This window comes from Poecilia mexicana, unplaced genomic scaffold (genome assembly GCF_051168715.1).
Source record: "Poecilia mexicana isolate PSO_F unplaced genomic scaffold, ASM5116871v1 scaffold_9, whole genome shotgun sequence".
Lineage (NCBI taxonomy): Eukaryota > Metazoa > Chordata > Actinopteri > Cyprinodontiformes > Poeciliidae > Poecilia > Poecilia mexicana.
Window position 1 is genome coordinate 26,583,634 of NW_028263378.1, and position 22,413 is coordinate 26,606,046.

At 40.5% G+C, this 22,413-nt stretch overlaps 1 protein-coding gene across 6 annotated transcripts in view; it reads left to right on the plus strand.

Annotated features, from left to right (window-relative positions):
- The window catches only part of fbrsl1 (fibrosin-like 1), a 353,739-nt gene that overhangs the window by 229,064 nt on the left and 102,262 nt on the right, over positions 1 to 22,413 (plus strand). For all 6 annotated transcript variants that reach the window (XM_088009073.1, XM_088009069.1, XM_088009072.1 and 3 more), the window contains one exon: positions 9,917 to 9,946. In XM_088009073.1, the coding sequence (XP_087865199.1) occupies positions 9,917 to 9,946 (30 nt within the window). The remainder of the gene's footprint in view (positions 1 to 9,916; positions 9,947 to 22,413) is intronic.

The following is a 22,413-nucleotide window of genomic DNA, read 5'->3' on the forward strand; positions in this document are numbered from 1 at the left end:
GCTTCCCGGTCGATATCATTTCTGCCCGGCAGAGCTTTTTCTTCCAAGCTCATTCCCTGTGGACCCTGCATCTTCTCTGCGATCAATACTTTCCTAATCCAGGACTCCCAGGTTGACCCTGAGTAATCAGCTGACTTCCCATTCAGCCCCGTCGGGGAGGTCAAGTGTCAAATGGCTGTATATATTTGATCCTGTGACCAGATCGCTGTGCTGGGTGCTTCTCTCACATGCAGCCAGAGGGGTCAAGAGAATTCACTGGACAGATGTTGTCATTTTTAATTTGACTAAAATGCACTTCAGGTAGCGCCACGTCGGCAGCTAAACCACAATACTTGAACATGTTTTGTCATTTTTGCCCCATTTAAGTCTGAATCTGATCAAATATTCCAGCACAACCTAAGAAAGCAACTTAAAAAAGTATTCTCACCCAACAAACTTATTTTACTGTCACCCTGTTATAGCCATGCGATTTTATGCAATAGACCAACACAAAAGAAATGCTTCAGAATTTTTAATAAGTAAAAATCAGAAAACATATTGGTGCTCATTTCTATTCTATGATGTTAATACCTGTATGTACTTTAATCACTCTGTAAGTAAAGCTGTTCCATGAAGACATGGCTGTTCACTTGAGCTGAAATTTAAGCACACTCATGTTAGAATGGCCCAGTTAAAGTTCAGACCAAAATGCAGTTGTGAGAATTACATTTTTTATGCAGATGCTTCTGAGGGAGTTTGTGCTATTTTTTTTAAAAGAAGTATGTCCAAAAAGTTCACTGTAAATATGCAAAGCCAATCAGGACATAGAAATCTATTCAATAAATTGAAATATTATTGAAAAGTTCAATTATTTCATAAACTTTATCACTAAGTGAAAGACGTTATGCAAATTAATTACACCAAGATAGATGTTTAAAAGTCTTTTTTTCCTATTAATTATGATTTTTTTTTACATTAACAATCCTCCAAATGCCCCCCAAAAAGCTGAAATGCAGTTTTAATGAAAAGTATGTTTAATACTTGCTTTTAAAATTTTATTTTCAAAAAGTACTTTTAATCGTGCAAACAATCCTCATCAGAACACATACTGTAATTTAATAAATACGACTCCACCTCAAAAAGCTGTGGTTCAACAAAGTATTAAATCAGGTTGGCTGAATACAAAAGCATGCCGCACAAAATACTTATTGGCATGACATTTTTGAAAATCATACGTTTTCTTCCTGTGATGGTATATCATAATAAAAATAAAATTCCCATAGAATCCATTCAAATTTGCGGTTTTAACATCGCATCTTGTCCAGTCGTTTTTCAGGCTCTGTCAGTGGAAAAGGCAAAGTTCGCTTCTTTGCACAAGATAAATGAAACTTCCCGATGTGTCGCCGACACTCCACACACTTGACAGCACATCCACGGATGGATTTGAGGTTCTGTATCCACGCCCCCATCCCGACAGCCACAGGTCCCACACACCCCCACGCCCCACACCTCATCCCAGCATCCGCAGGAGGGAAATTGCAGGAGAAAATTGTTGTTGTTCAACCCGTATCTGACACTTCTTTGGTCCTCAACTATCTAAACGGACCATTACCCCCTCGGTGGGCTCTCACTCCAGGAGGTTGGGGTTTGTCAAAACTCTTCTTTTTTTTTACCATCGATGGTATCTCAGTAGAAACATCTTCTGTATTTGAAGCCATTTGTGTTTGTGTTTTGCGTTGTTATTCACTTGAATAGTGGACTGAACTGGCAGCTGTCAGAAGTAAAACAAACATCCCAACATCTTCAATGTTTTTTGAATTAATCCATTAGTAACCTTAGCTTCTTCTTTTTTTACCTCCTCTTCTTCCCATGTCACTTACTACACCTTAAGGAATTCATCACAAATTGCCACTTAAACAATCGTTTGCGTATGATCTCCTCCTCTGTGTTGTTTCCTTTTGTCTATAACTTCTATTGGAACAAACAGAAAGTGACAAATAAATGCCAGGAGCTCTGGAAGCTCTTGCATTGCATTTTTTCCTCTCTCCCTCGCTCTCTCTTTCTCTCTCTTTTTATTTTCTTTTTGCATTTCCCGCAGCAAGTACAGGGTTGCGATCAGTATTCAGGATGACAGTTGTTGACGCCCTGCCAGTATTTACTTAACCAGGCAAGTTCCTCTTTGGTCCCCCCCCCCCCAACCCACTCCACTCCTGCTCTGTGTCTCTGAGGCAGAACCACGGCTGACCATGGCATCGTCTGCTCTGACAGTGACGAATGGGACCGTGTGATTAATTTGCTCTGTCATTTTAATGCGCTCGGGGATGGAGTGGGTTTATTGTTTCTCCCCAGCTTGAAAACGCAGGCATCCATCCATCCGTCTGATTTCGGGTTGCGTTTTCTCCTCGGCTTCCTCGACTCTGCCGTGTTTCAGGGGTGAGCCACGGGGTCGTCATCGGGGACGGCCCAGGTCGCGGCCCTGCTCGCGCCGGGGCCGCTGGCTGGAATAAATAGGGTGTGTGTGATGTGTTGAGAGCTGTGTAAATGTCGGTGCATGTTGTGAGGAGAGGAGGGCATGCAGAGGAAGTGGTAAACTGGGTGGATGAAAGGGAAAATGATTTGCTTAGCAAGGCCTGTCATAGTGTAGGAACATTGCTGGACAGAGGTTTGAACAAACTCATCATCGGCATGAAAAACACTTTCATTTTGGGCTTTTGCTTCATTTATAAAGATTAAATTTAATCTCTCCAATCCACAAAAAATTACACATAAATTGACATTTACACACACATTAATCTGTGAAACCAGATTAACATGAGAAGATACAAGTGGCGTTCCAACACCTGAACAAGATGCTGACGCCTCGTCTGATGATGATTGTTAGTGCTGTGACTGAAATGTATATCTCTTGTAAGTCTCCCCACCATGAATCTTAATGATTTATCATGTGAACAAGCTTAGTCACGTGGGATTTTAATAGCATTTCTCATTCAGTGGAAACGCTGCAATTCCATAATAGTGTATTGTCGACATTAGTAGAAAACCAAAGAAAGATTTGTGCACATTTGTAATGGAAACTCAACCAGTGACAGAGCTGGTTGAGCATAATGACAAAACAGTTTGGAGGAGTGAAGGTGACTCTTTCAAACCTAATAACGTTGTACTAAATGCCATGCAGGGCGATCGTAAGGCACCGCAGTGCAAGTTTACTTATAGATGCGCTAAGGCTGCACGATATATCGCAAATCTATTGTCATCGCAGTGTGTGCAAAATATTGCGAAAGACTCTGATAAGAATAATAAGATGATGCTGGTGATGACTTTTTTTTTAATGTTTTTAAGATGCAACCCACAAGCGTCTTGGTTTCTGTCAGACAGTTTGGTGAACAGCACAAAACAACGGCCACTTGGACGTCTTTGCATTTTCATTTCAAGTTCATAAGTTGCCTTTTTTTCATGAAGCCTTTGTTAAAACTACTGTCCTGGAGATGACACTTAAAGACGCCCCGGATGTTAAATGACAGTCTCGTTTTGCGTCTACGGTCACAATTTTCCGCTTTTATTGTATTCCTTCCTTCAGCTTGCCTAAGTGAAATAGCCCAACAGGGCAATCACACACAGTACCGACAAAATTGCTGGAACATTACATCCATCCTCACTTCCCTTCATCTCTGTAGCATCCCCCCTAACCCCCTGCCTGTGCTTAGTGTTTAGCTCCCCCCGTTCCACCTGCCTCTCCCCCTCCCGCTGCGTTCTGCTGTGTCTCCGTCCCCGTCTGAGCTAGTATTCCCCTTTACGCTCTGCTCAGTGCATGCTTCTTGTAAAAGGATAAGCACCACGCTGTGCTCTTTTGATATTATTTTTCCTCCTCGCCTGCTCCAGCCTGACGAGGCCTCATCTCTAGTGTCATGGCTACCGCTGCAGCAACGAGGAGAAGCACACACCTGGGGAATAGACAGAGCCAGTTGTTCACCTCCATCACCTACGGTTTATGCTCGTCCTTTTGTAATAGAGTGGAGCCCACAGCCGCTGTGAGATGGAAGTCATCCTTTTAGCTGCATGCCAAGAATACGTTGCAACCGATTTCCTGAGGATACAAGATTTCATCCATTCTCTCTCTCTCTCTCTTTTTTTATTATTTGCTTTGTTTTTGGTCTGCACTTACAGATCAAAATAGAAAAATATGCCTATTATCTAAAATCCTGTAGCACGTTGAGACAAATAGGCGATTTAAATTTGGACTTAACTATCTTACAACAGCAACCACAAAGGTGTTTTTCTATTACAGTCTGATGGCATAAGACAAAATTAGTAGAAATGTTTCTGAATTTTCAGAAAAGAGAACATGAGAATATAAGTAGTACTAAATGTTTTTGTCCATTATTTTACAAATGTGTGCATCCTTGGGAACTGATCTTTATTTCAGTACCAATGAAAATGACAGCAAAAAGTATTTAAAAAAATCATTGTTATATGGTATCGTCTTTTTACAACACATCTGTCACTGTATACAGTAAAGTCAGAGCCCAACAAACAACAATATTGCTGTCCACTGTAAAAACACAAAATCTTACCAAGTATTTCTGGTCCAGATTTTAGTGCAAATTTCTTAGTACACATAATAAGACAAAACTAAGTTACAAGAAACATTTTTGCAACATATATGAGCTTGTTTTCAGTCAATAATATCTTAATATTGATGGAAAAAGTACTATATTCTGATTTTCTCACAACAAAACATATTTTCTGTTATAAGTGAAGAAATCTGCCAATGGAACTAGAACTTTTTCATCACTATTAATGAATTATTGACCTAAAACTCTTATATCTGGTTAAAAAGTTACTTCTAAGTAGTTTTGTATTAATCAATCAATCAATCAATCAATCAAATTTTATTTGTATAGCACATTTCAGCAGCAAGGCATTTCAAAGTGCTTTACATAATTTTAAACAATGAGAAAGAAAAAGAAAGTAATAAAAAGATAAAAAGAAAAGATAAAATCACAGCCTAACAGGACAAGGCCTCCAGCCTTGCAGCACCAGGCTCCGTCCGCCTGTTTCGCGAAAATTTTGCGCTAGGACTTTCGCTGTCCTACGCGGATTTTGTGCATTAATTGGTTACCTGTTAGTCTAGAATTTACAGGGTTTTATATACGCGCAATGACTCCCAGTCACTCGCAAATACATAGAAGGCATCAATTGCCATAAGCAACTGTAAACAGGTGGGTTTTAAGTTGAGATTTAAAGGCACCCAGTGTTTCAGCTGTTTTACAGTTTTCTGAAAGTTTGTTCCAAATCCGTGGTGCATAGAAACTGAATGCTGCTTCTCCTCGTTTGGTTCTGGTTCTGGGGATGCAGAGCAGACCAGAACCAGAAGATCTGAGGGGTCTAGATGGTTGGTACAGCAATAACAGATCTTTAATGTATTGTGGTGCTAAACCGTTCAGTGATTTATAAACTAACAACAGTATTTTAAAGTCTATTCTTTGAGCTACAGGGAGCCAGTGTAGGGACTTTAAAACTGGTGTTATGTGCTCTATCTTCCTGGTTCTAGTGAGAACGCGAGCAGCAGCGTTCTGGATCAGCTGCAGCTGTTTGATTGATTTATTAGTCAGACCTGTGAAGATGCTGTTGCAGTAATCAATACGGCTAAAGATAAACGCATGGATGAGTTTCTCTAGATCCTGCTGAGACATTAGTCCTCTAATCCTGGAGATGTTCTTCAGGTGATAGAAGGCCGACTTTGTGACTGTCTTTATGTGGCTCTGAAGGTTCAGGTCAGAGTCCATCACTACTCCCAGGTTTCGGGCCTGATCCCTGGTTTTCAGTTGTAATAACTGAAGCTGAGCATTGACTCTAGTTCGCTCCTCTTTAGGTCCAAAGATAATAACTTCAGTTTTGTTTCTGTTCAGCTGGAGAAAGTTTTGGCCCATCCACACATTTATCTGATCTAAGCATCTGTTCAGTGATTGGATGGGTTCAGAGTCACCTGGTGACATCGTGATGTAGAGCTGTGTATCATCCGCATAGTTATGGTAGCTAATCTTATTTCCTGCTATAACCTGAGCCAGCGGGAGCATATAAATATTGAAAAGAAGGGGTCCTAGGATTGAGCCTTGGGGTACCCCACATGTGACCTTTGACCTCTCTGATGAGAAGTTTCCGATTGAAACAAAGAAATTCCTGTTCTTTATGTAAGATTCAAACCAGTTGAGCACTGGACCAGAGAGTCCGACCCAACTCTCCAGTCGATTCAGTAAAATGTCATGGTCAACAGTGTCGAAAGCTGCACTGAGGTCCAACAGAACCAGCACTGTGGTTCTCCCACAGTCTGTATTTATATGGATGTCATTGAACACTTTTACAAGGGCCGTCTCCGTGCTGTGGTGAGCACGAAAACCAGACTGGAAGGAGTCAAAGCGATTCATTATTGTTAAGAAGTTATTTAATTGTTTAAAAACTGCTTTTTCAATAACTTTGCTGATGAATGGGAGGTTGGAGATCGGCCTGTAATTCTGCAGTAGTGATTTGTCTAGATTGTTCTTTTTTATCAGTGGTTTGATAACTGCTGTTTTCAAAGTCTGGGGGAAAACACCTGAAGACAACGATGTGTTTACTATATGGAGCAGATCATTAGCAACGACAGGCAGGACTTTCTTAAAGAAATGTGTGGGTAGGACATCCAGACAGCAGGAACTGGAGCTTAATTGACTTATAATTTCTTCTAGGGTTTTATAATGAAGTAGTTGAAATTGGGTCATTTTTACTGCTTTTGTTTTGTTTGGGCACAGCATTGGTACTGGCTTTGGAGTGGATGTGCAGATTAATCCTCTGATCTTTTGAATTTTCTCTGAATTAAGATATTTTCACTAAAAACTAAACTGAAAAAAAGAAGTTTGATCTGTGAAAATATAAATTTAAGTTTGCTTGAGTTCTGCTGAAGTGTGTTCAAGGGCAATATCATCTTAATATTAAACCGAATGATAAGATTTGATAAAATTATGCAATATTTATTACATCCACAGAATACATATATGTAGTTTGGCACAGGTCTGCACTGATGCATTTTCTTTAGAAAGTCTGATTTAAAAAAAAGCAAAACTAAAGATATAAAGATCATTCTTAAGCCTGCAAGATCTACAAATCAAGATTGGTGTCAAGATAAATTAGAATTTAAGGTAAAAGAATGTCAACAGGTCAGCAGCATAAACTTGTTTTAAAAAAAGAAATAGGCATTCACACCCCTTAAATTTTTCATATTTTGTCACCTTAGTCAAACTTGTCACATTTTGTCAAAACTTGAATGTATTCTGTTAGAAAACTAAACATAGAAGTGCGTATTTGTAAAATGGAAACAAAGGCTTAGCAAAACATGATGCAAAAGTGACGAGGCTCAAGAAATGTGGCTACTTTTACAAGCCACTGCATATATAAATGCCTGATTGTAGCTGACTAGTAATAATTTATCTGGTATCTTTCCTTCTGTAGATGCAGTGCCAGTATGTTAACAAAAACAGCAAATCACATTAGCAAGAATAATACTTGTTTGCGTGTGGAAAACAGAACCTGGACCTTCTCTGAGTGTTTATGCTTCAGTTAGTAATGTAAGCCCTAGCATTAACCCTCCTACCAGTCTGAGTGGCATTGTTCTTGTTTCCCATTGAAGCTGTCGCAGCATGGACGCCTGCTGTCTCAGAACAGTAGGAGGAATCATGCTCGCACGGTTCCCCACACATACATGCTTCCATTATCGTCTCCTGAGAGATCCCGGTCACCGAGTCCTTGCTCTGATTACTCTCGTTACTTAATTATACATTTGGACCCACCGCGCTCACAACAAAAGGCTGCTGTGCCTCCATTGACCCAGGTCCCTCCTCATTGTGCCCAGCCCTGACAGGGAGTCAAACAAAATGAAAAGGCTCCACTTAAGGATGTTGGGGCAGGGCCTTAATTGACAGATTGAAGGCAGATATGCGCTGGGGACCACTCCGCTCGCTCATTGTGGCTCTAAGCTTCAATTGCTCTGCCCCTTGTGCGTCCCGCTGTGGGGTCCAGTGGGACGGTCCCATGGTTCCACCCGTCCCACGGTTCCACCCGTCCCGTTTTCACGGCTTCACCACCTACCGTTTCAGGGGGGAAAGGGTTCACTAGTGAAAGCTGCAAACGAGTAGCTGCATTTCCATTGGCCGTAAAGTTGAGCAAACTGGAATTATAAAAATAAATTCACCGAATAGCGAACAGAAGGGGAAGTTGTGAGCGATGGCGTTGATTTTCTGTTTTAGAGATGTAGTCTCCCTGTAGTTTTGGCAATGGCGGCAGAGGAAGTGATCGAAGCTGTTCAGTCCGTGTTGGCCACGCCTCCAAATCATCATTAACAGATTGGCATTTCTCTCTTTGCAGTGGAGGATGGTTGTTTCCGGTAAGCTTCATAGCGCCACGGCCAAACACTAGCAATTGGGTAAAATGTTATATTTCAAAAGGATCCACGCCTCCAAGAAGTAATCGTTCTGTACAGCCGAGAGTCCGGACCCTCTGTATGAAGCAAAGCGTAGAACAAGGGGTTGGTTTTTACTGGGGTGACCCGCATCGAGCTACCTAGCTGTAGTTCAAGATAAAAAGCCGAAATGGTAACTCCACTTCATCAGAAGTAATTTGTCATTCGAAAGCATTGAATCCTTGGCTGTTCTGTACAATCTTGAAATATAAGTTCCTCAAAATGCTACATAGCCGTACCTGCTCCCAAGTACCGGGGGCTTGTCGCTCCAACGCCTCAATAAAATGCAGATGTCTCCTCTGATAGTTGATGATGAACACTGATGCTGTGGCTGACATGTCAGTATATCTCATTTAAGTGTCTGCATCCATCACTTCTATGATTTCTAAGCTTATTCACATTTGCATGTCCTTTTTAATGGAAACACCACAATGGCAAAATTACGTTTTTTTTCTCAAAATAAGCGGAACATCTTAGAAAATACAAGAAAAATTATTGGGCATATATGTAATAGAAATGCAGCTATTGATAAAAATGGAATAAATGGATTCAGATTTCAACTTTTACCTTTATGATCATTAACTTCACCTTAACTTCCTCAGAGTAATTTACAGGATTTGTGTAAGTTTTATTTTTACGTATTTATTTGCTGAAAACAGACATTCCTGTCTGTGAGCATACCTGAAATAAAAAACATTGTCTCCTATTATCTGTTTCTCAACGGCAAGGCCTTAGATTTCCTTTTGTCCTCACTACACCTCTGAGCCTAATCGTCACACGCTTTAGAGGCGAAATGACTTATAAAAAAAAGAAAAATTCAGCGTCGAAGACAAACCACTTCACTTCTCCAGTGAATAGCAAGTGATTTGGCCCTCTGCCACGCTAGTCAACGCACATATCAGAAAACAGGCTTTCTTGTTATTCACTTGGTTTACCCTTCTAAAAGTCTGACATAGAAATTAAAGGAGGGCTCGTCACAAAGCAAATTTGAAATACCACACTTAATAGGCGCAGTGAGAATTCAAAGAATCTGTGTCCTTGAGATGCTATCGTCCAATTTTAAAACACACTAAAAGGGCTAAATGACAAGCTGCAGCTGAATGCAGAATTACCGAACAGGGCTCTTTATAATAGAACCGTGTGTCGCAGTATTCGTTTTCACATCTTTTGCAAACTTCCAGCATTGAATTTGTAACAAAAACACCAGAATGGCTTTCTGTGTGTCTGTGCGCTCCTTTTGAAACTTCGAGAGAGAGAAAAAAAAAAACCCTCTCTCTTTGACTAACACACTCTCCTTTCCGTCTTCATCCTGTGCTGTTTGCTCTGAGAGCTGACAGTGAATAAAAGGTGGCACACAAAAATAACATCTGCAATGATCATGCTACGTGGGGGAGCCGAATGAATAATTCCTAACATTTCCCCATGTTTGTCTGTTTTCTGTTACAGTGTGACAGCGAAAGTGACATTGACGACAAGGTAAGGCTGCTTTTCCTGTGTTTATTCACACGCCACATGAAGTGACTGGGAGTTGTGAATAACAAAATTAAAGCTCCCGTCTAGAGAGAGAGAGAGAGAGAGGTGGTAGTCAGAAGGTGTTGTTGGGTGAAAAAAAAAAGAGAGCTGCAGAGAACCACAGCCTTTGTTGATTATTTTTCATCTCGCAGAGATGAAAAAAAAGCCAGCAAAACGAGTCACAGAATGAAATTTATTTTAGGTTTTGTGTAAAAACACTGTATTTTTTGGAGTAAATTTTAAAAATTTTAAATCGTACAGCATCTATCACAGCAGCCTGGGTAATATCAGTAAAACTTTGCACCTCTATGAGGCATGCCATTGCAGACGCAAACACATTTTACATTTGTGAAAATGTGTGAAAGTCCCTGGTGACACAATTATCGGCAGCCCCAATAATTTCTTTTAAAACATGGCCGCTTTAAAACCCATACTTACCTTGCCGCCATGCACGGTGAACAGGATTTAAAGGAGTTTAAATGATATACAAAGTTCACTGTCGGAGAAGCACAGCAAAGAGTTGGTCTTTGGGGATTTCTAAGTCTCCGTGACAACCACTGGGCTCTATCGTCATGCCAGCAATCACAAATGTAAATCTCCATAGTGCTTTGCCAGATTAGACTAAAGCCCCCCTCTCCATTGTCAAGTTTCACTCTATCTGGTTAATGTTTGGTTTGGTTCTAGCCAAGGTGGGTGTGTCTCCATTGGTAGATTGTTCCTCACTATATGGGCTTGAATAAGGGCAGGAACATATGTGGGAACTTGGGCGGGCCGTAAGGAGCGTCGGTCGACGCTACAATGATGTTACTTTTAGACAACCCGTTTCTCTGAAATCTCTCGGTGTTGACCACTAACATATGACATCACGCTCTTCAAAGAGCAGCCCACTCCGCCAGGGTGAGTTCTTTAACAACATTTGGACACGTGAACTCCAGTGAAATGGTGGTAGGTTGCTGCGCGGCTGGCTAAACAGTAAAGGATGCAAACCAAACTTTTGATTTTATTGTAAACCTTTTGATAAGCTGTGGACAGCAGCTGTCAATCGTAAGGACTGTCAGTGGATTTGTCGCAAACAATTTTTCCAAGGTAAGAAGATTAACATTCACATACTTTATAAGTAAGCTCAGGAAGACGTCAATCTAAGTAACCATGGAGAAAATGCCACACCCTCAAAGATCCCTGTCACTGTGTTTAGTGTGCTGGACTTAACAACAACTGCAAAACTATTTCTCAACATTTTTCTCGACTAACTAAATCCTCTCAAGGTAAAGGTAGATTTTTCTCAGTATTTTTCTGTATGAGGTTGTAGCACTGCAAATAAAATTTAATTCAATTTAACTTAAGGCTTTTTGCACGTATTTACCAGAGGTACCGACAAATGTGTCTGTCAGTGAACAGCCAACACCTAACAGAGCTTTCTTATCTCAAGGTTAAGCGTTTATTATTTCAGCTCCACATTTCAGAGTTGTGTTTGTAAAAAGAAAAAGTTTTCTCCTACAGGGAAAGTTTTTATTTATTTTTTTCTTAAAGTTAACCATTTGATAATTCCCTACCAGTGCCATATCAGTTTCACCTTTGTGAATGTGTTTGTTGCCGACTTAAAAGCGGTTGGCTGATAGCAACCACCTGTTTACAAGATGAAACACCTTTGGGGAATCTCACGCATCCTAATTCCTCCACAGTTTAGCAATTACCCTCTGGTAAATGAATAAGATAGCATGCCTAATCTTCTGTAAGCATAGCTTTCAGTTCTGTGGAAACGTCTGCAACTCTCCTTATAAATAATACATTGATAGCAAACGCAATTTGCATTAACTGTTGCCTGGCAAGTCAATAGCCTTTTATCTCGTTACTGAGGCGAGAAGGAGCGGAAGATGCTCGCTACTTGACGCGTCAAAAAAAAAACAACAAAAAAAATGCAACAATAGCCTGTCAGTTTCCATGCCGCTGCTCGGCAGCAGCGTGGAGGGTAAAACTGGATAGGAAACTCAGAATGTTTCTGGTACAAGGCTTTGTTTTCTCTTCTGCTCAGTTACCTTCTGACACACATCTTAACAGTGTCAAATTTAGTGCTATTAAAGTTTGATTCTGCAGTTGAAAAACAAGCTGCGTTCAAGAAGTTTCTATGAATCTCAGGGGTTTTTTTTTTTACCCCTGTGTGTTTCTGATAAACAGTCCAAACATTTTTTTCTATATTTAGAGTTTGAATAAATGTTGATGAGGGTCACTTCAAGGCCAAATTTTTAGCCAACTTATGTCTTTATCGCTACACTCTCCACTCTTGCCATATAACTTGGACTTTTTCCACATTTTGTCACATTACAGTTCCAAACTTCAGTGTATTTTATTGGGACTTTATGTGATAGAAACAAAACAGAAGTGCACAATGGTGAAGCGGAGGTCAACTTTTGCAATAAAGAACTAAAAAGTTTAACATACATTTGCGTTCAGCCCCATTTACTCTGATGCCTCTAAATAAAGCAAAACAAACTGTCTTCTCAAGTGACCTGATTTGTAGATCCAGTCGCTCTGTGTGCAGTTTAGTCCAAATATAAACTCTGCTGTTCTGTCAAGGTGTCAGAAGTCTAAAGAACGTCAGCGAATAAACAGAACCATGAGAACCAAGGAACACAGCATAACATGTCAGGGAGAGACAGCTGTGGAGATGCTTGAAGGAGGTTTGGGTTCAGAAACAACAGTTCAAACTTTGAACATTTCAAAGAACACTTTTCAGTCTGTCGCCACAAACTGGAAGCCTAGAAAAAAGTCATTTTCTGAAAACAGCCACAGGAAGTCCTGCTTTCAGTTTGCCACAAGCCGTGCTGGGGACCCAGAAGGAAGGTGGTCTGGTCAGCTGAAACCAAATGCTGTTTATTTTCATCTGCTTTCAGTGTGTGGTAGGAAACACAGTCTGCCACATGTCAAACATGGTGGAAGCAGCATCACACATTTTCTTCGGCAGAGTAGACAATTTAAGAACACCTTTTAGACGACGACCCGAAACATAAAACCCAGACCTGCACTAGAACAGTTTAAATCAACCATTATTCATGTGATGGAATGGCCCAATCAGAGCCAACACCTAAATCTAAATGGAAAACTGTGGCAAGACCTGAATAAATTAAAGTGACAGATGAAAACTCAACAAGGTTGAGTTGTTTTATAAAACTATTTTAGTCTTTGAAGTTGCAGCCAAAGGTTAGCTAAAGGTTGTTCGGCAATGTGGGAGACTGAGTGGAGAAGCAAGCCACACTTTTCAGATCTTATTTGTAAAAAAAAATTGACGTCCATTAATACTTTTAAGTTTACTTTACAAATTTAATTGCATTAGTTTAATGTGCCACATAAAGCAACTTTATATGGCACACTACTGTCCTGCAGAAGGACAGTAGTGTTTTTGTTGATGGGATCTTTTAAAAATGTATTTTATACAGTATAATACATGCTCAGAAAATACAGAAAAAACACACATGGAAAATCAACTTTAAATTCAAGATCTCACTTTGTAAACCTTGTTTCCATCCATCCATTCTTTCATTCATCCATGTAGAAATCTTTCTGCTGTTCGTCCTAAGAAAATAACCTCCAGGTCTATAAATTAAAGTCTGCTAAAGTGTCAAATTTTAACATGAAAAAGACGGAAGAACCTTCACACCAAACCCCTGACCGGAATAAAAATCTAGATAACAACCAAAGCAGCGATGACCTTTTTATTCCTCCCAAACGCACCTTCCACTAATCGAGGTGATGAGAACTGTGAAACAACCATATCAAATTACTGAGCGGACGAGGACGAGCAAAAGATAATTTGGCAAGCCATCATCAAATTCAGGTTAAAAAAAAAAAAGCTATGAAAGAAATTGGGTTTCATAAGGAGGAAGACAAACACTGTCATTTGTAATTGCTTGCACTGAAGATAGCTTGACAGCGATAATTTTCTGCAACCTTTTGCTGGAGCAGGTGCCAGCTCTTCCCCATCTATCCAGTGAAAAAGAAAAGACTCCTTTCATATCAGATTAGCAGCCACCTGAACACCCACATTGTCAGGATTTCACAGATTAACTTCATTAGAATTTGGCTTCCAGGTGCGGCTCAGGGGTGCAATCAGTTACGCTGTATTTGAATAACAGTCTCGTGTTTTGCTACAGTAAAGTCAGTTCGGGTGGCTGCGTGTGGAGAAGCTTCCAAATATCGGCGCGACACTTGACAAAACTCGCAGCGATGCGAATCCGGCACGTATCAGACGTCAGTTCTCTGGAGTTTGTTAGGTTTCCGCCAGTTCTCGAAACATGACTCGATATCTGTGATCTTATCTCCAAAATGATGCGTATGTACAATATATGCCAAGACTACTCAGTTTGCCCCAAGACCAGAACACGAGAAAAGACTTAACCTTCCCACTCATTTCTTACTCGACCTATGATTCCAGCTTTTAGTCTGTCATGTTGAAGGACAGGTTGACAAGGACTGAAAAAGGAAACAAGTCCATGACTGAAAGGGTTCTGAAGTGAACGTTAATATAACAATGCATTCGTGACAGAGTAGCTTATTCATAGAGGTGTGTACCTCAGTTATTTTCTTAGAGTTGGAATTTTTCCTCCATACAGTTTGACGTAACCGTTAACATATAAATTTGAATACTTTATAATAAAATTGGTACTGTCTTGGACCTTTCACATGATTTTGGTTGGTCTCTTCTGGAGCGTCCTTTCTGTAGCTGAACAGAGAGCATGTTGTCATGTTTAAAGCAAAGCACTAAAGCTTTGTTCAATATTGACTTTTTATGCAAACTTTGTCTCCGTCTTATTGATTGGAATCACTTTAGAACAGGCAAATTATCAAGTCATATCAAAGCAAAGACATGCTCCAAAGGTGAGTTTTTTTTTAAAGGTTGTACTGAGTCAGACATAAGTTACATTTCTAATGGTACCGTGATGCATTTAGTTCTATATTACCATTTGTCTTTTACGTATAAAGACGATTTACTATTTTCCAGCAGTTTGCTGTCATGTGAATGTTCAGCAGGATGACGTAAATATCTGCACACTGCTCCGTGTCTGTTTTGGATATTTTCTGTTTTACACCAACGTAGTAAAACACAACCTATCAACAGTCGATTTTGTTAAAGGTGTTATTCCAACTACGGCTTTGGAAATCTTCTTCATGCCTCTTGTAGAGCAAGAATCCATTAAACGTTTCAATCTCTGCCCGTTTGAAATCAAAACTATCATTCTCTGTTACTTCGGAGTCGGATAACCGGAGTGGGATTTATCTCCTGTCAGTAATGGCGATAGGATGACATTCTTTCAGAGTCATCCTATCTTCATTATGTCCACTTGTCTGTCTTGACCCGGCTTCTCCGGTGTCTTCTGAGTTATCTCCGATGTGCCAATATTACATTTGATGTCCGTCTGTGTATAAAATTGCAGAAGCGCCGCAGAATCGCCATCGCCGTGGCACAGAACACCCGGGTTGGCTAATTCCATTTGGTCTCATTTGCTGAGCAGCCTCTCAGCAGAAATTGTCTGTCTCTGAGAGAGTCTTCGAGAACCATCATCTCATTCTGTCTGTGCTTCTTTTGTAGCTCTGATCTAGTCGTTTATCCGGGACGCTCCCTGCCTCGGATCGACATGTTAATTCCTCCTCTTCCTCTTCGTCCAGGTTACATCATTTACACCATCGGTTGTGGTGAAAAACAGAGATGTTAGGATGCAAAAATAAGCCTTACAGTAAGTTTTTCATGTTCTTCATCCTCCATCTGCTCTCCTGAGGTTGTAGAGTACCCAAAGATTTCATTCAAGTAAAAGCAGCACTAATTTAACATATTTTACTCAAGTAAAAGGAAAACGTAGCCAAACAAAAAATTACTCAAATAAAAGCAAAAAAAGGTATTTGGTAAAAAAAATTAAAAAAAAGGAAACTCAAGTAGCCTTTTGATCAGATACTCTGCAATAATTCATTTTAAAATTATGTTTTTTTGAAAATTTTGTTTTAAAGTCATACATGAAAATCGTTCATTTAAAAACCATAATTACAAAATAACAAATCAGACAATAGAAACATTTTTTTTGTTCAAATTTATATATTATTTCAATATAAAACGCATGAAATTTTAGCAAAAACAGCAGGTGTGTGTGTGATGTGAATGCTTGATTAAACAAGCTTGTTCTTCATTCAGTGAAGTCACTCACATTGGTTAGCAGCATTAGAGAAGTAGTAAAAGTTCTCGAGTAAAAGTAAAAAGTATACCAGTGTAAAAATGGACCTGAAAGTTTATTTTTGAAAAACTTACTCAATACAGCTGCAGCTTCTTTTCTGAAGCTGAACAGAGAGCTGGTGAAACACCAACTACTACATTTTGTTCATGTTTAAAGCAAAAACACTAAATTTATGCTGATGGTTGACTTTTTATGGAAGCTTTGTCTCCATCTGATTGATTGTAAGTGCTTTAAAAAGTGCTACCAGGCATATTATCAACAAGTCGTATCAAAACAGAGAGCAAACATGCTATCATTAGCTCCAGCAGAAGCATACATTTGAATACATTTTAATAAACTAACCATGGATTTATGCACATTTCAGGCGACATGTTGCTAGAACATACAATAGGTTGTTTTTTTTAAGCCTACCAGGAAATGTAACAGAATAACTGTACTAGTTACTGCCCAACTCTGCTGCCTACTAACTTTTAAGGCCAGAGTTTCTTACCTCTCCTCTGTTGCCAACTTCAAACACTTAAGAGTGGACATCAATTTATGTACAACATTAATTTATTTCCTCCTACACACTCATCCATAACCTCTGCTGCTGGGTTGCATCCAGCCAGGCCTCCCAGAGTCATCATATTCTATAATAAACAGACCACCCACCAGGCCACTGACAACCTCAACATTTCTTTTTTTTTTTTTTTTTTTTTTTACCGGCGTTGAAAAGGGATCTTCTTAATGTTTCAACACAAGTGATCATCCGTCCTCATCTCTTTAATGAAATTAGATTAAGTGCACCTGGGAAAGAGCTGAGAAAGCAGAATGCCTTGCCACCTTCTTTAATCTAAAACCAATTTGCCAGTAATATTCCTTCCCACTACCCCCCCGCCAGCTTGGGATTCATCTGCCCTGATTCAAAATGGAGGAGGAACGAGATGAGACCAGAGCTGACTGGTTGCATTCAGCTCCCCACAGGCGCTGTGAAATTAGAACTGACATTGGCAACACAGGCCTTAATATGGAGATGTCATTTTTCTGCTCTTGTCTTCTTTTTTTCTTCTTCTTTTTCCCCTCTTTCCCTTTCTCTGGCTTTTTGCTCCTCCTTGGTTACATCCTTTCCTGGAAAAGACAAAGCGTCATAGAACCCAACAAGATTTCCCCCGAATTTTGGCAACGTTTAGATGCAAGCGTTTCGAGTAAAGAAAATGAGAGTGGCTAGTAGATTTTCTGTCAGAAATAAGCCATCATCGCCAGGTGGTCATGTGACACTCCCTCCGTTTACAGCCTCCATTGTGAAATGACTAATGTCTTTTGTTGTGCCTAATTAAAAGTGGAACTGTTTCATATTTCGTCATGTTAAAACCACAGACTTCACCGTATTCCAATAGGATTTTATGTGTTGGACACAAAGTAACTTATGATGAAGAAGTGGTGAAAATAGAGGATTTTCAACATCTTTTACAAATAAAAATCTGAGCATGTGGCATGCAGTTTTATTCAACCCCCAGTGAGTCAACACTTTGTGCTGTAATTGCAGCTGCAAGTCTTTTGGAGGATGTCTCAAACTCAGATTGTGTGGAAAGGATATGTCTTGTCACAGATTCTCAGTTGCCCAAAGGTCTGAACTTTGAACCCATTTCTCTGTACCTTTGGCCATACATTTAGGGATGTTCTTGTGATGGATGGCGAAGGTATTTTTCAGTCTGTTTGGTGCAGCTTTGCAGCATCCCCACTGCATGATGTTGCCACCATCATTTTTATAGTGAGGGTGGATCTACAGGCTGACGTGCCGCTTAGCCTTTTGAATAAAGGGCTAAAATCTTCCAACTGACCAAAGAACGATCTTGTAAGTCTGTCCCTTCAATGGTTTCAAGAAAAAACCGTAAGCTTAACGTTTTATTGCTTTCTTTCAACAGTAACTTTCTTTCTTTTTAGTCTTCCATAAAGGCCAAATTTGCGGCGATTTCCCCACCTTTAGTTGTGGATCTCTGCATCTTGGCTCCTTCTTTGATCAGTCCTCTCCTCTCCCAGCCTGTCTGTTATATAAGCTGACCCTGGTAGGTTTAGAGTCGCACCGTATTCTTTCCTTTTTCAGATGATGGATTGAACGTCGTTCCCTGAAATCCTTAAAGCCTAGGATATTGTTTTATAACCTCATCCTGTGTTAAATGTTCCTGCAACTTTCTCCCGTTGTGTTTCTTGGCCTTCCACATTCCAAAAGCCATTTACCATTTTCAATCCACTTTTCAATCGTAAGCCACCTTGTGAAATTCCACTAGTATGCAGTAAGGTTTTTTTTTTTTTTACACACAAAATGTATACATTTTAACAGTGTGTTACTTAAATTAAACTTGAATGTATGAGCATGTGGTGGCGTGTCGTGAGAAAGGGCACCCATAGTCAATGCAGCGTGTGATGCGCATATGCGTGTGTACGCGTTTGTCGACAAGCTGGGAGGCAAGTGAGTCTGCTGCCACGCTCGGAGGTGGAGACCAATCCCAGTGCATGTTGGGAGGAAGAGGCGTGATGACAGAGAAAGACTCTTTGAGCTTCTGCAGGGCTCGCCGGCAGACAGAGCAGACTGACATCAGCAAAGACAGCCTGTCAGTAGCAATGCATGTCATCCGCTAATGCAGGGACAGTCAGCGTGGCTGCAGCGTCATTGATGTGGCATCCCGTACCCCGGTCCAGATTCCCTCTTAAAGGTTAGCCATGATGCCGGCGTCGCAAATAAAGATGGAAGGCTTGCGGAAGCAAAAGCACCCTCCCCGCTCGGGAACAAAGGAGGCGTGAAAACACAACACGGCATCAACACTGTAATCTTCTTTCACTTACCGCCGCCATTGTTCCGGGAAGCTGTTTGTGGGGGGCAGAGAGTGTTATCAGAACTTCCTTTTGTTCTGGAGAGATCCTGACCAAGACTTTGCCGCGCTTTCTTCCAAAACGCCAGTTCTCTTAAAAACTTTTTGAGAACAATCCCGTCGCCACTCAGCCATGTTTAACTGCTTTCGATGATTGCTATTGAGGGAGTTATTGTCGCCTGGATGAACACCAGGTTTTGGTGTGTTGGGTTTTTTTCTTCTTTTTTTTTGTACTCCGGCTAGATCCATTTTTAGAGGTTGGTTTTCTTCAAACACTGTATTTCTCCCACCTGAAAGCCCCGCTTCTGTAATACAAGTCTTCAGCAACGGCTGGCTGAGACGCTCGATTGAACAATTTTCTGCTAGAGATCTCTTTAGTTCAATGATACGGCAATAGAGAAATCATGGTACGCCGTATCAAACAAGACAAACTGGGCGGTTTTACACCATTTCTGTGCCACGTTTTATCTAACTGGTTATGTATCTGTGCACTGCCGTTTTTGAAGTGTAGGGGGGAAAAAATGCATAATTACTTTGCATTTTTTGGAGTTTGTGTGAAATTTAAATTGAAATCTTTATTTTGAACAGGTTTAAAAAATAGGAAATTAAAAATAGGAATAAGAAACTTAGAAAGAAAACTTTCACTTTCAAATGGAAAAGAAAGAAGAAACCAATGCTAATTAAATCCTGCCCACAGTTGACTCATCCAGTGTATACATTGTGCATTTCATTTTACAATGTTCTGTGCTATAAATATTTACACTTCAGATTTGTTCATGTCTAAATTTCTACACTTTTAAAAATCCATCCATACAATTAATAATATTATTACAGTTTGCACCGTCTATTTTACCTACAAACATGCTATTTAGGTTTAAAATGCATATTATCACACGTTTAAATGCAATGATAAAAATCCAACATCCCGTCAAATAACAGGAACCAAATTGCTCAGGAGGAAACACTGAAAGCTGAAAGCTGAACTCATTGTTCACTTTGTTATGCATCTCAGTTCAGTTGATTATCATTAATAGTGACTGAGTCGGTTTCAGGTCAGCAATACTAGATGTGGTTAAGATAACTTGCTGTAATTTAAAACTAGCATCAGTTAATGGAATTGGTTGGAACTGAAGAAACCTTGAACCTGGCATGGTTGTTTGTGCCGGTCAGGTGGGTGTGAGTATTTCATAAACTGATGATCTACAGGGATTCTCATATCCAAATGTCACCAAATGGTTGTAAGAGGTTATAAAGGGAAGGAAAAACTTGTTTGAGGAGTTACAAAGGCAACATTAGCATAACCCTTGTGTCTAGAAATGGGATCCAACCGACCCCACACGCGTGAAACTTGTATCATTTGCCACAGTCCTCTACGTTTGCCTCAGTCCTTGCACGCACAAGAGTTAAGTAATCAATTGTTAACAACCACTGTGGCACTTTTTCAGTTCCAACTCACACAGGCTCTCTAGAATTGAACATTTCAAAATTAGACTACATTGCATGTTCTGATGAAACTCGATTTCAGCTGCAATATTCAGAAGGTAAGGTCATATTTTGGTCTAAATAATATGAAGGTGCGATCCATCCTGCTGTGTACAGACGGTTCATTCAGATGATGGCGGTGCAACGGTCTGGGTGGACATTTTCTCGAAGTCAAAACAACAGGAATCCGACGACTTGTTTAGCACGCAGTTAAACAGACTGGCTCCCAGCTACATGCCTGTCCACTCCGCTAAAAACCTGCATGGTACAACATTCTGCTTTTTTCCAAAAGGGCCTGTGTTTGAATAACAATCCAGGACTTATATACATTTTTCCACATGAGTAATAAAAGCAAAATTGATTCCATATTGAGTGCAGATGTTCTGTGGAAATATAAAAAGCCACAAATGTTTTTGTGTGTGTAGATGTACGATTTGAGCGTTTCTGATCGTGCATAAACACAATGCCTAAGTGAGTTTTTATTCAATAAACATGGCTGGACTGTAATTACTTACACATTTCTTCTGGATGGAAATTCAAGACAGACTTTTTATGCATTTGGAGTTGGCACACCAAAACTCGATGTCTGTCCCTGCCTTGGCTCGTCCGCCGAAAACTTCTTAATGCTAAAAGACTCGCTTTTCCCTCCGCAGCAGCAAATGGCATATGCAATCGGGACAAATATAGAATCCTCCTGGTGGTTTTTGGAACCTGTACCGCCATGGATAATTTTCCCCCTGAAGAAGTGCTGCTTCCTCCTTGGTCAGAAAAAAAAATGGTTCAGGAAACTCAATAAACGTTTGTGTAAAAGAGATCTGTCAGCAGACTAGCTCATTTGCCAAGTTTAAAAATATCATCATCCATTTTACATTTACCATAAAAGCTCAGGCCCTAGTTGTTGTTGTTGGGGTTTTTTTCTTAAATCCCTGTATTTTGTCTCAAGAGGCCAAATATTTATTTCTAACGCCAAGTGAAACAACTTTGCATCTTTGAGGGGAAAGAGTACCACTGCCCACCGAACGGTGAGGATTGACAATCAAGGAAGTAAGCAACGAGCCACTCTCCCACCCACTGCGACCATTTTTCTTTTCTAACCACTTGAGGGTCTCCGAGTCAGTCTAAATACTCGGATGCCTGTGGATGTGCTGGCGACTGTCAGGCCTCAAATCCCCGCCGATCTTCACATGGGCTCTGGAGGAAATTTTTCTTGTGGGCAAATGTGTATGGGAAGAGGAAAGCTGAGAACCCCGGAGAGTACACCGAGCTCTGGCCCAAACACATACAGAGTCCAGCTGCCTTCAATTAAGCTAGAAAGCCCAGCCACGGCAGTCCCTGATGCGAAAAGCCAGCCTGCTTTGATCTGCACCAGCTTGGGGCGAAGGGGGGGAGAGGAGGCACAAGGGCTTCGGGGATTACTGGAGAAAAAAAAATAATTATTGTATACCCCATTAAAATTAACAGGGATTTTTAAGGTTAGAAGCAGAAGGTGGTAAATGTTAATGATGGCTGTCGCTCATGTTCATTTGCCACTTATTTTCGCCTTCCTCCCTCGGTTTCAACTTTAATTAGCTGAGAACACCTGGCCTCTCTAACAAGTGAACTGTGGAACATTCCGGTCGTAATTCCTATGAGCGCCGAAGACCGTTTCTGAATCGACCGAGGCGCGGTGCCGCAACCACGGATGATATGCTTGTCAGTTTCATCGTGACACACAGCATAGGAATACCGGCTCTTGGATATGTATGAGGTTTGGAGCCTGAAACCGAGATTGGCGTCAAAGCTGTCCCCCTGCCAAGCACCTCAGATGCAGGCAGCATGGGCATCCATTAAATTAATTTGACTTCATTAGTGCAGACCTGCTAGGACTGGGGTGCCCACAGAG